The sequence below is a fragment of the Puccinia triticina genome, chromosome 9A, assembly GCF_026914185.1.
Source record: "Puccinia triticina chromosome 9A, complete sequence".
NCBI classification, from domain to species: Eukaryota; Fungi; Basidiomycota; class Pucciniomycetes; order Pucciniales; family Pucciniaceae; genus Puccinia; species Puccinia triticina.
In genome coordinates, this window is record NC_070566.1 from 5,389,867 (window position 1) to 5,405,709 (window position 15,843).

General features: G+C 44.4%; 2 protein-coding genes across 2 annotated transcripts; both read left to right on the top strand.

Moving 5' to 3' along the window:
• Positions 1–1,121: 1,121 nt before the first annotated feature.
• On the top strand, positions 1,122–1,444 carry PtA15_9A532 (uncharacterized protein; the record flags this gene model as incomplete). Its single annotated transcript, XM_053172751.1, has 2 exons — positions 1,122–1,200; positions 1,278–1,444. 2 exons carry the CDS (start codon positions 1,122–1,124, stop codon positions 1,442–1,444), a joined length of 246 nt encoding a protein of 81 aa, XP_053023960.1.
• A 9,241-nt stretch (positions 1,445–10,685) lies between these two features.
• On the top strand, positions 10,686–12,319 carry PtA15_9A533 (uncharacterized protein; the record flags this gene model as incomplete). The annotated part of the gene is made up of 2 exons (XM_053172752.1): positions 10,686–10,863; positions 12,150–12,319. The coding sequence occupies 2 exons, from the start codon at positions 10,686–10,688 to the stop codon at positions 12,317–12,319; spliced, it is 348 nt and encodes a 115-aa protein (XP_053023961.1).
• Between the last annotated feature and the right edge of the window lie 3,524 nt (positions 12,320–15,843).

The window sequence follows — 15,843 nt, forward strand, 5'->3', positions numbered from 1 at the left end:
TATGAAACATGAAATGTTTCATGCTCATTTATAATGTTCCAACAGTTCCTCATTCTATCTGTAGTATGTAGGGCAATTACTAGATTGTTATCATTATAAGGAAAGCTGCGGTGAAGCAAGTGCTACATGTGGCAAAAGGTCCTCAAGGTTATGAAGACGGAACAGCAAGAGGGAGCAGAGGCCCCGTTATGAGGGCCAATAAGACATGCAGAAGCAATAACCAGGAGAAGCCGTTTAGCAAAGACGCTCAAGGGTAAAGGACTAAAAGGAAAAGTCCTGACAGGAAACAAATGAACTGAACTAGCCTGTACACATGATGTGTATCAAGCTTTGGATCAATAACTCCTAGCCAGGGGCAGGAGCTTCACAGAATCACAAAAATCCACAGAGAACAGAAACCACAGTCTAGCCACAAGAAAGAACAGAACAAAAAAACAGAACCAGGACAAAAAATCAAGTCACCGCAAGCCATCAACTCAACTGATTTTTCAGCCTCCTTTGAAGGATCAACACTCCTTCATTTTTCCCAAATCCCTAAGATTCAGCAAATCTAAAACCTCTCATTTTATGTTACTCCTATCAGGAAATCCATCTCAGCTTCAAAGCCAATCTACTCCACCACCAAGATGAACAACACTGCAAGCCATTTATTCTTACATCATATTTTAATTGAGAGCTTACATCTGATTTTACTTCACTTTTCTCCACTTTTTGTTACCAAGCAGCAAACCCCATCAATGGTCCCACACTCCAGTTTGCACCAAGATTTGTCCCAAGAGACCTTTACAGGAAGTGATTTATGTACGCAATGCTAGTAAGTAAATCTACCAAATGTTCCTCAATCACAAGTCCTTGCTTATTCTAGTCCCCTCCCACCCCCCCCCCCTCCCCCCACCCCACACACACATACAATCTTTGAATCCATGAAGTCCTATCACGAGGCGCACAAACAAATCTTTTTTGACTCCAGAACCTATCACAAATCCTACAATGTACTACATATTAAGCAGTTTCATCAACCCCCTTGACTCCACAATTGAAGAAGCCAGCAGGTCTGGAAGTCAATTTGTATATGGAAATCTTGATTTTCATATGGTTTGGCGGACTGCTCAAGAAACACTATGAAAGATCAATCATCTGCTCACCCCAAATCAATCTTTCTGAAATGCTCTTCTGAGCAATTGCTTGGAAACCCAGCTGGTGAACTCAATTCCAACAAATCCTCTCCTGATGCCATCTTCTGGATAAAGCTACTGATGACTCTTTTGTTTTGAAAGAAGACTCTGCTGATGTTGAAGTGGACTCTCCTCAACCACATTCACCTGCTCCGGAAAATAAAGTTGTGGATTATTTTTACTCTGATTCCAACCAAGATCAACTCCTCTCTGCAGAAGATTCTAGTTTCAATATCTCCCAAACCCACTACACCTGCCCTGTTCAATAAAGTATTGAATGTCTTGACTACCAATGCCAACCAAGATCAGCCAACTCTACCAAAGATTCTAGTTCCAATCCCTCTGAAGTTGACTCCCATAAAGGCAATTCTTCTTCTCCCCTAAACAAAGTCACTCATGATTTCACCAAGGCTCACAATCAAGAACAACCGTGCTCTGACGAAGATTCTAGTTCAACTCCCACAAAACCTGACTCTACTTAAACTGGCCCATAGATAAAGCACCCAATTTTCTGGCTTCCAATACCCACTACAAATTCTGCTAGAATTCTAATGGAACCTTCAGCATGAGGAAAAATAAAAGCCATTTCTATTATGCCCATTGGTTGTAATTGATCACTACAACTTTGGAATTCAGCATGGTTGATTGGCATGAGTTTATTCTCCCATTCTGGTAGTATAGAATCTAGCAACTTGTTGCTGATGACAGAACAAGAAGCTCAACTATCAAGAAGACATGAGTGCTATTTGGATCATAATTGGCACCATTACCATTGTCCATAGCAAGGATCATGTTGTTGGTTCTATGATTTCCTTCATCTTCATCTAGCTCAGATTCAGACTTTTGTGGCTCACCTCTATCTTCTCAAATGTCACTTTTGGGATCATCATCATCATTCATTCCTTATATACATTGTTGATCCTGTTCTTTCTTAGGGCCATCTCTGGAGAAGTGGCCAGGTTGCTTGCAGAAGTGGCATGTAGGCTTGTCCTTTTCAGGAGCTGAGGCAGGTTTTCTTTTGGCAGAGGATTCATTGGGCTTATCTGCTTTCTCAGGCACAGCATTGGTTCTCCATTGGGATCTATTTGGAGTTTTATAATTGTTGGTCACAGGCTTGTTCCTTTTCATGACTCTGTCTATGACTTCTTCAGCAGTTATAACCATGTCTTCGAAACTCATCTCAGTAGCATTTCTCTTGTATCTGCTTTTAACAGCATGCTCAAGATTTGGAGGGCATTGCTTCAAGATCTTCTCACAAATAAGATACTCACTGAGAGCTCAGGCTGATAAGCTTTCAATCTTTCTCTTTGAGTGCCAAACCATTTATGGATACTTCTCTCATCATAAGAAAAATGATCACTTTCAAACTCCTGTTGCATCTTCCATTTCCAGTTCTCAGTACCAAATTACTTATTTGTGATGGTGTTCTTCTGCTAATTTTAATCCATAGCTCATGATTGTCGGGCAATTCTCAAGAGAATTTCTCCCAGTCACCATTCTTAGGTATACCTTTCCACAGTTCTTTCCTTATCTCAGAGTCTACTGGTGCATGATCAATTAATTAAGGAAATTCCTCTTGAGCAATTACATTAGCCTCATTGCTTGTTGGTTTGGAGAAGTTACCTCTTATTGGTTTCTGAAGGTCAGGAGTAGGAACAGGGATATGGGATCTATGCTCTTGTTGCTGGTCATGATGGACATTTTGGAAAAGATTGTTGTATAAGAGATGTGGGGGCTGTTCTCTGTCATTTGGTATAACCAAGGAATCCAATTTTGAGCTCACTGAATTCACCACTGAAGATATGTCACAGAATCTCCTCTTAGATTGGTCAAATCTGTTGTACTCATTAGCATGAAGATCATTGGTCTGATTGCCAATGGATGAAAAGTTGTTGTCCAGTTTTTCTTCAAATCCTTTCAAATCTTGGCTAATGGTATCCATTTTGGAATGACATTGACATTCATTTACCAGGATCAGATCTTGGACTGCCTCAAATTTCTCATCCTTGTGTTTCTTCAGTTGTTCCAGCACATTGTTGCTCATAGGGGCTCTCTGGCACATTCTCCTATGTTGTTTAGGATTTGGTCAAGTAAAAAGGGAATGAACTAATTTTTAAAGAGATCAAGAATAGAATAATTTAAGACTTCTTAATTGCTAACACAAGTTTCAAGAAGAGTACCAGGGATGGCTTCAATAGTACCAGATAAATCAGAGAGAAATTTAGAGAACAAGACTTGAAAGACTTGAAATTGTTTTTCTAGAAACAAGGGGCCATTTCTAGACATTTCACTGTTGAGATTGTTACAAAAAAACTCTCTATTGGAGGGATCAGAGAGATTATCAAAGTCTAAACTGAGGCCTATAGGTGAATCACTACTTGAAGAGCTTTGAGGTAAAGATTCTTGTAGTATTGGCCTCTCCCAAGGGCTTGCCCTTGCCCGTAGCCTCTCCTCACTCCTTGAGTGGCTCTCATCAGATATTCTCCTATCTGGAGAACTTGCTGCGTGTTATCTCCAGTTCCAGAGTGATCCTCTCCAATTGCCTTGAAGATGAGAGGGTTTGTGGTCTGCGTACCTGTGCACCATGGGAGGATAAGGGTGTGGAGGTTGTCAGCCTTAGAGTCAACACAGCTGACCTAAAAGCTGCCTTCTCTACCTTTTTACATACGAATCAATTCACATCTTTTCCATCTTAAGAGATAACCTTTTTTAGACTTCATATTCTGTTTTCTCATGCAACATTAACCCTAGTTACAACTTGTCATTCCTTAGTAACTTTACTCTTTCTCCAAGTTCTTGTGTCAGCCTCAGAGTCAGTGCAGCTAACCCAAAAGTCTGCCTTTTCTACATCTCAAATTATTTGAGCACAATAACTCTAAACTAAAAGTTGATCCGCAAGCTACCCGCGACTCAATGAATTGTGATTGAGTCCTGCAACTCAATGAATTACAATTGAGTCCCGCAACTCAATGAACTATGATTGAGTCCTGCCACTCAATGAAATTTATGGCGCGCATGCGCAGTTGTGACGTGGCAGCGCTACCAGGCGCACCAACCACTTGTACATGTGTAAATATGTAAGCAAACTGTGAAAATTTTCAAAGTCAGGATCTCCCTGGCCTGAGGAGGATCAAAAGACTTCAGCACACCAGAACCACACCTCAGATAATCCAGGATTACCACGCTCCCAGTATACCTACCGTCACAGGCGCCTAGGATATTGACAGTAAGTAAACTCTTTCACTGAACCTTGCTTATCCAGATAAAACTCTGTTGCTCTTGATTGTTTCTTCTTCAACTCTTTCAATCATAAAAGATCAAAAGGTTGTCTCTGGTTAAGACCTATAAAACCAGAGCAGAGTAGTAACCCTACTTCTGAATCCCACCAACGTTTCCTTGTTGTGAGTGGAGGCTGTTGCACTCTTTTTGGCCTGGCACAGCTGGCATCTAACTTTTCCAGGTTGAGAATAGCCCAGATCAATTAATAAAGACTTAAAGTCTAGGCCTGCTCTTCTCTCTCTCTATCTCCTTGTTTGTATTTCTTTATCCCAAGAAATCCAGAGATTCCCCCCTCCTTTTTTCTTGTTTCCTGTAGTCACATAAGAGACTCAGGCTCACAGTGGTTGTTGGTTGTACGCGCCTGGTTGATGGTATGGTTGGTAACGGAACAACTGAACCAACCCTTGCGGTATAGAAGCTGGTGGAGGCCTCACTTGGAGCGGCTGCTGCGGCAGAGGGGGAGGAAGCCTTGGTGGTATTTGGGGGCCATGGTAAGCTTGGCTCTCAAAACACGGTAGTTGTTGCGGTGGGGGACAAAATTCTTGATGGTTGGAGGGGGGAACTCCTGTGCCATAGCTTGTTATTGAAAACCCGTAGGCTCTGGAGTCAACATGGCTAGTATGGGTTGCTTACTAGAGTGCGGCACTATGGCTAGCTGCAAAGGGGGCCAGATTATCAGCAGCTCTTTGCCATTGGTCTGATCTGCCAGGGATATTTCCAGGATGTTGAGTTTGTCTCTGAGAATCCATTCCTGGCACAGGCGGATCATGTCTTCCCTCCCAACCAGATCTATGATCATCTCTTGGGTTAAGGAAGCTTGGGAGAGGAGGCACCTCATGGTTTGTGTGTTCTGGGCCCCACCCCAAGCTTGGACAAACAGGTCAAATTGTTCATTGAACATACTGATGAGGCTGGTTAATTCCTCATCTTCTGGGATCTGAGTGTACAGAAGGAGGGCTAGCGTAGACAAAGCAGTGGGTCTCATACCCTCTGGGTTGGGCTGGGAGGGCTGTTGACTCGCTGTTATAATCAATTGTTCCCTGTCTACTGAGTGCAGAACTGGCATGGATCTGCTCAAAGCCAGAGCTAGGGAGGTCTCTCTTGCCTGGTATAGAGCTGGAGGGATCCCTGTATCTGGGGGCAGTGGTTCCTGCTCGGGGAATGTGATAAAATCCTCTTGGAGCGGTGGCAAGGCTGACTCTAGCTCTTTGAAGCCATTCTCCTGCGGCTGGACTGAGACGGTATCAGAGGTGCTGTTCTGCTGAGAGGTCTCTGCCATTCCTAAGGTGAGGAGGCATGATGATGACGGGTAGAAATGGTTGTTAAGTACGCGTTGAGGGGAGATTTATCAAGTATTTTGAGTAAATACCTGAGGATTTAGATTTGCAGATAGTCTTCTGCTTTTTCCTGTAGTGGGAGTGGATTTTTTCTGAGATTCCTTTGGGCTAGGTCTTGCTGAGGAATTTGAGGTGCACTTGGCTATATTAAAAAGAGCTTTAGTCTTCCTACAACAAGTCTTGGGGTGTTTGGTAGTAGCAATACGGTTCTGCTACATGGTGATGGTCTGTTTTTTTGAGTTTTCCGCTAGACTATTGCACTCAACAAAAGTTCTGCGGTCAATGTTGGCATTTATAGTTCAGAAGCAGGAGAATCGTTTGAGAACACTCCATTTTCTTCTATCTCTTCTTGTTTGAAGATATCAAGGACGCAAGGGGAGATAAGTCTGATGTAGGAGGAGAATCTTTTGCAGATGTGTAGCGGGTCTTCACTTTTGCAAGCACAGACACTACCAAGATGGATGAATTTGCAATGTTGTATACTTATCAGTATAGCGTATATTGATCAGATTATATTGATCATTTTTTTTTTCCTCTTGATACTTTTGTCTGTGTTCCATGTCCCCTTAATACTCTTCGATGACCTCTCAACTTCCCCCTGTGTTAGCTTCAAGCCACAGGAATCATTTCATTTTTTTGCCTGATAAAATTCATGAATTTCTACAAGTAAAGGAAACAATTCAAAAATTTTGAGACCCCTCAGCCACCCTGGATTAATCCTAAAACTTGCAATGTCTTTTTTTCAGGAGGAACAGAATGGAGTGTGTAGCATTGATGTAATCAGAAGTCTCCAAATCTACTTTTTTTCAAAAAAGGAAAAACATTGACCCCTCACCTCTCTCATAAGACCATCTTCATGCATTGTTAATTTGGTGTGATCTTATATTTCCTGAAGATATTGCATATCATCCTTGATATGCTACATGCATACAAGGCCTTTTGAAATTAGTTTACCTTGGTTTAGCATATTTTTGTCAGGGTCTTTTTTTTATCTAATTTTGCTATCAACCACAGATTAATGAGGTATATTTCCAAAAATAATTTCATTGAAGAGTTTTTCTGCATATAAATCCTGAAATATTATATTTGGGGTCACTTCCATTATGCAACAGCTACAATCTGATCAGTTGCCAAATCTCACTACTTTGTTAGTTTCTTGGTGTTTCTGCAACTATATCTGAATGCAGCATGGGGGTTCTTCCATGATATTGGTACCAAAATGATTGAAAGCCCCCAAGGATTTATTTTGTACCTTTACTGACCACAAAACCCCCAAATGTAGCAGCCACAATGTGATCAGTTGCCGAATATCACTAATTTGGTAGTTTCTTGGTGTTTCTGCCACTATATCTCAGCCCAGTGTGGGAGTTCTTTTGTGATGTTTGAACCAAAATAATCAAATGCCCTCAATGAGTAGTTTTCTGCCTTGAATCACCACAAAACACCCAAATGTAGCAGCTACAATGTGATTGGTTGCCAAATATCACTAATTTGGTAGTTTCTTGGTGTTTCTGCCACTATATCTCAGCGCAGTGTGGGAGTTCTTCCATGATATTGGTATCAAAATAATCAAATGCCCTCAATGACTCATTGTATACGGGGATGTTGAATTTTACAAAGTCCCTTTTACAAGGTACCAGGCCCTGCAAAGTTGGTGGCCTGTAAGAATGAACATTACTGGGGGGTATGTGTAATTTTACAGGGAGTTTCCCAAGCATCCCACATTGCAAATCACAGCTTTGTAAAAAAACAATATAAAAGTATACCAACAGACCTCCTAGTGCAATATTACGGGCCAAATATTTACAGGGTGATACTTTGTTAGAAAAAGTCCTTGTAAATTTCCATCTCTGGCTCCTCAGATTCAAATTCACAAGATCTTAATTTTTTTCGCATCACACCACGCAAAAGGAACTTTGTAAAAATCAATCTAAGGCACTCTGCAAGTAAATTTGCAACCTGCCCAATTTATTTACAAGCAGAGATCCAACATTCTGCAGGCTCAAAGGAGAAAGAAAGATGATTGGGGGGAAATCCTACAGGCAAACAAAGTAAGGACACAAGGGGGAAGCAAACCCCTTAAAGGGAAACAAAACAATGAATTGAAAGTGTTACTTCTTTGCAATCCTCTGGCTTTCTGGGCTTCCACGCAATCCTCACTTACCACGTTGAGCTTGTCTGGACCAGGGTTTGACAGCTTAAGCTTCACTACCATTTGCTTAGGCAGGGGGTTGGCTGAACTTGATATGACAACGTCGGAAGTGTCCTGAACACTCTTTTGAAGCAGTCTTGTTTGGCTTCTGGCCAGGTCAAAAAGGCGGTGTTTCCGCTTCCTTGGAAGCAGAAGAGGATTCTGAAGTGCTTTGGCCGTCCAAGCTGACTTCTGAGTTGCAAGAGCCATTGTGGTCCGCAAAATCATCCACCAAGTACTTGTCCTTGGGTACATGCTTGTTTTCTTCTGTCTTTAGAGGTGCTGGTGGGTTGATCAATGTGAGCCTGTGTCTCTTATGTGACAGCAGGACACAAGAAAAATGGGTGGGCACTGCTTGGATTTCTTGGGATAAAGAAATAACAAACAGTAAGAGAAAAAGAGACAGAGAGAAATAGATGATCTGAGAGATGATATTCAAGGTTCTGTTGACCTGTAGGTGGGAACTAACATCCACTAGCAATGCTACTCCTTAAGGGAGTGCTGCCAAGCTGTGCCAGAGATTGCAACAGCCTCTTCTCACAATGGAAATGTGGAAGGTATCTGAATTAGACAAGTCTAATCAGCCACAATTTTTTAGACTTCTCTGTGGATAGTCAAGGTTCTTTAAAGGGAAACCTATGTGGTTTGTTACTGACAAAAACCACAGAAAAAGAAGGATATGAAGTGATTTGATCCTTGAGAGTAGATGTCTAGAGGTATATGTACCTGTGATCAAAGAGAAGAGAAACAAACAAGAGAGGAGAGAAAGCAGTCAAAGAGACAGAGAGGAACTCCTCTGAGATAATCAAGGTTCAATGAAAAGGGTACTAACTGTCAATATTCCTGTTGGTGATACTGGGAGTGTAGTGGCCTTGTTCTGGTGATCCTGGGTTGTCTGGAGGTGTGGTTCTGGTCTGCTGAATTCTGTAGATCCTCCTCAGGCAAGGGGGATCCTGACTTGAATTTTCACAGTTTGCTTATGTAATTACATATTTACATGTGGTTTGGTGCGCCTGGTAGCGCTGACACGTCACAACTGCGCATGCGCGCCACAACTCAAGAACTCAGGGAAGGAGTAGAGTTACAGAGAATTGGTAAGTTGTAACTAGGGTTAAAATTGCATGAGAGAACAGAATATGAAGTCAAAACAAGGATATCTCTTAAGATGAAAAAGATATGAAGTAATTCATATGTAAAAAGTAGAAAAAGGCAGACTTTAGGTCAGCTGTGTTGACTCTAAGGCTGACAATCAAGGTGCCTAAGTGCACAAATGGGATTTTGCCATTGGGTTTGGGGTGGTCTTTGTTGATTTTAGCAATACACTTGTTGACATGCTTTTCCTCTGAAGCTGTCCAGCGCCAAGTATAGAACAGCCAACTTGTAAAAGGGTGGGAGCCTCCAATGGATGAAGCATCAGTATTCACAAGCCGGGTGAGTCCATCATTGTGCATGTCATTGCAGGGGATCGAGGAGGGAACCAACGAGTTCCCCCCTGTCCATGGAGGCGGCTAAGCGTGTGGCACCTGCGTGATCGGGCCAAAGCTTTGCACCATGCGCATGAGGCGGAGGTCCATATATGAACCTTGAGAGGAGAGGAGCCGTAGAGCACTCTGCTGCAATCTCCTCTCCTCCACCATAGATCACAGGTGCCCTTCGCCGCAGAGTTGCGAGCACCTTTTCAGACATTTCATTATCAGCTGAACCGTGTACATCTCCAAATAAGATTCTCAACAATTTATCATACTCTTCAGCCTCGTCATCAACCGTCAAAGACGTTCATATCTTATTCATTTCGACATATCTATAACACCTCTATCTTCTTCAACATCCCTTTAGCATTCTCATTGTAATCCCCTTCTTCGACATACTCCGGTTGATTTCGCTTTATTTTACAATTGGTTTGCATTCCGAGATCATTTTTGCAAGGCAAAGGGCCTCCGTCCCCATATCCACAAATCCTTTCTTGTGCTTTCATAAACATTTCATAATTTTTTTTTGTCATTCACATGGCAAAGCCTCCTTTAATCCATCAACCATCAATCCGCTATCTTTTCTTAATTAGTCTCCAGGCAACTCGCCCCAAGGCAATCATCCACAAGGCGTGTCAGCCCTAAGGAGTCGTATCAATTTCCTACTCGGTCTCCAGGCAGTTCGCCCCAAGACAGCTAACGCAAATAGTTCCAAAGTTCCACAAGGCGTGTCAGCCCTAAGGAGGAAGTACATATTGTAAGCATGTCGGAAAGATGCTTTTATCATTATCAGCTCTAGATTGACTGTTATTTAACTTCAATGATATATCTCCCGTTATAGGCGCTGCGCCATAAAGTCCAAGCCTTTTTAGGATACAGAAGAAATCAAACCTCTACAAGCCAATTTTGGCCAGAAGAGATTTAGTAATAGTGAGGTCTACAAAAATTAACTCTAAGCTTGAGCTTCATGACAAACGAACTCATCCATCTCTCCAATTATTCCTTTGATGAATTAGTCAGGACATCAGAAATACATGTCTTCACGTTTTACGAGAAACGAGAGTCATTTAACTCTTCGGATATTTGATTTATCTCTGCTTGCGCGTTTTCACGTAGTCTTCAACTCGTGACCTTTGGAAGCAATTATTTTATTTTTATGTGGTTTTATTGGAATGGAAAAGCCTCTAATGTATTTTTGATATATCGGCAGGTATTAATCATGGTGGAGAAAAACATGACTAGAGCAGTAGCGGCGAAAAGAGTCGAAGCAGGGTCACGCAGAGAAGAAGCAGTTGTAGCCAAGTCATTAACTCCGGGTATTCCAGGAGTCAAAGAGACCGCTCAACAAGCCGCATTGGCGCCCGCAGAAGAGGATTCTGGTTCTCCAGACGAAGATGATGATCCGGCAAATAGTGAGCAGTCTGTTTACAGGGGACATTAGTCATAGATAACCAGTCTCATTTGCCACGCATGATTTTATCAATATCCAGGCGGTGGAGATATATTAGATTTAGACGCGGTTACCTCGTTCCCAAAATTGCCTAAATCTAGGGTTGAAGCAATCATCAATACAACAAACGTCCCACCTCCAGCCATTGTGTTAGCTGACAAGATCGATTGGGAGAGAGCCCACATTTGGACAAAAATAAAAGAGGCTCAGAAGGCTGGGGACGACATCTTGGTAAAACATCTCATGAACCCCTCCGGTCACGATGGAGCGTCATGCAAGCCAGGTATTGCTAGAGCTGTATCAGCAACTCCGGTGCTCCTAACAGCAGAACCAAGGATGTTCGCAAAGATGGTCAAAGCCGAGAAAAAGTTAGGACTTGTCCACGCAATCGGCGCAGTCTCAGGCCATCACGATGTGGGGTTTACCCCGTTTTTCGATGAAAACATAAAAGCTTTAAGGGCACCTTGCCCCTAACTATATTCAATAATGGTGAGATTCCTCATTGTTAAATCCCGAGAGGAGTCATATTACTTATTCACTGCGGTTTTTCAGAATGGAAAAAGAGAGCAATTTACGCTCATATAAACATGAAGTCAAATAGATCAATTGATTCAGAAAAAGCTTATAAGGGTTCAGCCTACCCTCCTGAATGGACGCAAACGCACTCCGATTGGACAAACAATCATCAAAATTTCTATCTGACGTTACGAGACGTTTACGGCATGGAGTTATTCGCCGCCAGGTTGTTAGTGCATAAGGAGCACTGTGATGCAATTGCAGCCGGTGGTCACGGTTTCATGACCGCGTTGCGCTACGACATGGCAATTCGCATGACCGCGTTTGCGCATTGGATCGCTTCTGAAGAAGGTTCCGCCATTCAAGATATCTCGGTCAGGCAGCAGACCCTGGTGGAGGAATGTTATGTGACTGTAAGGACCTTTGGGGAAGCTGGCTGGAAGGAGAACTATTACGCACCAGGACAAAAGTATGCTCATGCCGATCCCAAAATCGGTGTGTTCGCAACCTTGGAGGGTAATCAAGGACAACCTGTTGTTTTCAACAATTTAGACCGTTTCAATCGTTATCACACCCCGGTTTACGGGGCGCCTCAACACTATCAACATAATTCAGGTTATCCATTGGACGCTCATCATCAAGGTTTTAAACAACCGGGGCCTCAAGGGAGGCAAAGGGGTTTTGCTTCTGATTACAATCGTTTTGCGCCAAACTACAATCCAAACGGCCCAGCAATGCCGTATCAAGGCGAGCCAAAGAAACGTGTCAGAGGATACCAAGGAGCAAACTTCGTAGACGGATACATTGATAAACGGCAAGCAAAACCGGGTGGCTATCCTCAAACGAGGGGCCAAGCCGCCGATTACAACCATCAAAGCGGATCTGGCATCGAGAAGAAGTAGGTTGCTTCTTGCTCTGTGATTGTAGCATGATCCTTTCCATTTGCAAAATTTAATTGGGCTTGGTCCCATAAATCTTTGTGTATTCTTTTGTCTATTGTGCTCTTTGAGCGGATCCTTTACTCATCTTTGTGGATTGACACTAACGTTGTCATCTTTGTGTTTGTACTTTCTCTGCGTTTTTACTTCCCTACCGGGTTTTGTTATAGAGGAGGAATTCATTGGCCATTGGCTGTTTCATGTGAGATGAATGTGCCGGAGTGGAGACGCGCGCTGAATGCTGCAGGTCTGTTGCCAGAATTAAATGAAATAATCTCCGGTTTTAAAGGCGGGTTTGACCAAGGAATTCCATTACACAAGATAGGGAATCTAAGATGGTTCACCCCAGAAAACCACAGCTCGGCTATTGACGCCGAAACAAAGATTCAGAAGTCAATTGAAGAAGAAGTAAAAGCAAAACAAATGTTTGGTCCATTTTCTCACGAAGACATATCAAAGATTTTTCCTTTCTTCAGGACAAGCCCGCTTGGATCAGTTGTGAATGCCAATGGGAAAATGAGACCAATCAACGATTTGTCTTTCCCGCAAAACAATAAAGAGACACCGTTGGTAAATTCCTTTGTCAACAAGGACCTTTTCAAAACGACCTGGGACGACTTCAAAATTGTAGCCAAGTTCTTTAAATCAAATAAAGGACCCTTCCACCTGGCCATTTTCGATTGGGAAAAGGCATACAGGCAGATTCCAACTGATCCGGCACAGTGGCCTTTCCTTATTGTGAAAGATTTGAGGGGTAACTTGTACCTTGACACGCGCATCACGTTCGGCGGCGTGGCAGGTTGCGGCTCGTTTGGGAAACCCGCAGACGCGTGGAGGAGATTAATGGAATCCGAGTTCGACGTGGTCAAGGTCTTCCGTTGGGTTGATGACAATCTGTTTGTCAAACGCCCGGAATCAGATTGTTTGGTCTCCAAGGTAGTCTTGCAATCCTTAGAACTCGGTGTCGCAACCAACAAGAACAAGTGCTCCAAATTTGCGGCGGAACAGAAGTACATTGGATTCGTTTGGAACGGGGTGGCCGACAGCACTGTACAATTACTGGAGGCCAAACTAGCAGAGCGGATACGTCAGATAGAGCTGTTCTTGATCCCAAAAGCTATATTCAGATATAACAACGCTGAAGTCCTGGCAGGTAGGCTGAACCATGTCTCCTATGTACTCCCCCAACTTCGGTGCTACCTGAGAAGCCTGTACCGCTGGATGAACCAGTGGAAGAAATTGTGGGCTACAAGGGAGGTGCCCAAGGACGTGGCCACGGACCTGAATTTTTGGTTGGCGACCCTGAACTCCTTTACATGCTCGAGACTAGTGCCAACTCCGGAAGAAGTCGAAATAAATTGGGTTGGCGACGCCTCCACCAGCTTTGGCATTGGCGTTCTTATTGGCAACCGTTGGTCCCAGCTTTGCTTCAAAGAAGACTGGGAAGGGCCTAAACCAAAGAGGACTATCGCCTGGGCAGAGACGGTTGCCATCCGGATTGGCATCCTCATGCTACAAGAGCTCAGCTGGGTAGTGAAGGGAACAAATTTCGTCGTCTGGACGGACAACACCACGACCGAGAGCGTCTTGGTGTCACGTAAGTCACGGAACACACACGTAAATGAGGAGTGGAAAGTTATTCAGGCGCTCTTAGTACAAGTTGGGTTAGATGTAACCCCAAAGCGCGTGGTCTCAAAGGAGAACGCCGCTGACGGCTTGTTGCGTGGCGTTTGGTTCCCTCACCACGCATCAGACAGGGTGTGGTTTTGCATCCCTGAGGACCTAACCTCGTTGTTGTTCCACGCCTGACCTAGGCCCTCTACGCGCCCTCCTTCTCCCTGCTCTGGTTACATCGGGAGGTTGCCCACGTTCATTTCTGTTCATTTGTGATCCTTTATCTCCTCGAACTTTGTTTCTGTCTGTCCCTTTTCACGCCAGTCCTCTTTCCCCCTCTATCTTCACCTTGTAAGCACTTTACACTACCAAGCAATGTACGTTTCCAATATTGAACCAGCCGCGGTGCTGTCGCGTTCCACGGACTTCTTCACCAACGGCTCTATTGAGCGCACGCCATCCTTAGCCGACCTTGTGCTGCTCGGAGGATGGAAAGAATCTACTCTGAGGGGCTACAACTGCGCCGTCAAGAAATTCTGCTCTTTCTGCTCACTCACGGGCGAACCACTGACGAATTTACCCGTGTCCTCCAAAGCCCTTGAACGCTTTTGTGTGTGGGCCGGCCGCAACGCTTATTCCTCCAACGACAACAAGATCAACGCGCGGACTGTCAAGAAGTACCTCTGTGGCCTGAAGGCGTGGCATACATTCCACTCCGCAGCTTTCCCCGTCGGCGCGCCTTGACGCCTCTCTGGCGAGAAAGGCACCTAAACCCGCAGTGATGTTGTGGCAACTAGTGGCAATCGCAAATCTACGTCTCAGTGGGGGGAATTTCGACAGAGCGGTCGCGGATTTGGCAATTGTAGCATTTTGGGGCTTGCCTCGCCTGGCGGAACTCACTTACACTGCGAGACAAGGTCCCCTATCATATGCCTGCTCCTTATTGACTTCGGATGTGGCTTTCTCCTCAGACCCGGCTCTAGGCGAGGTCGCTACGTTAATGGTAAGGGCGGCCAAAACGGCGACCCTGGGGTCCCCTCAGTTGATCGTCCTGTCTTCGCAGAAAGGGGTTCTGTGCCCTGTGAAAGCTTTGAAGCACAGGCTAGCGGAGGTTGGTAGCGCCAGAACTTCACTGTTTGGATATCAGCTAGACGGCGGCCGTTTTCACTTAACTAGACAAGGGGTCGTCAAACGCATACAGAAGACTTTAAGGGATGGCGGGCACGACGTCGTCCTAGGTCACAGCTTCCGGGTGGGAGGAGCCTCCCTACGGTTTGCGTTAGGCATGTCAGTGGCCGACATCTGCAGTTTAGGCCGCTGGAGCTCAGCTTGTTACAAATTGTACATACGCCCTTATAGTGCAACGGATGTACATCGGTCAAAGGCGATCTTAGCGAACGCGGCGAAGGACGGGGAGGAGTTGGAATGAAACTGGTTTCTGTTGTTTTTAGTTTTTCTCTGGCTTTTTCAAGAGTGTAGGGGTTCACGCGCGGCTCAGGCTCTCCCAAAAACCTGAGTTTGCGGGCTTGCACCTGAACCCTCACTTTCCGATGTTTGCCGGGAATAGAAACCACTAGACTTCCTTCTCTTCCCTGGTCAAGGGCAGTAAATGACCTTTACTACCTCTCTTCCCACACTTGCTGAGGGGGACCGCTACGCGGGAACTCGCAGCAAGTACCAGGTGAGAGCAATAGCCGGAGTGGATTGCAGGGGATCAAGGAGGGAACCGACGAGTTCCCCCTGTCCATGGAGGCGGCTAAGCGTGTGGCACCTGCGTGATCGGGCCAAAGCTTTGCACCATGCGCATGAGGCGGAGGTCCATATATGAACCTTGAGAGGAGAGGAGCCGTAGAGCACTCCGCTGCAATCTCCTC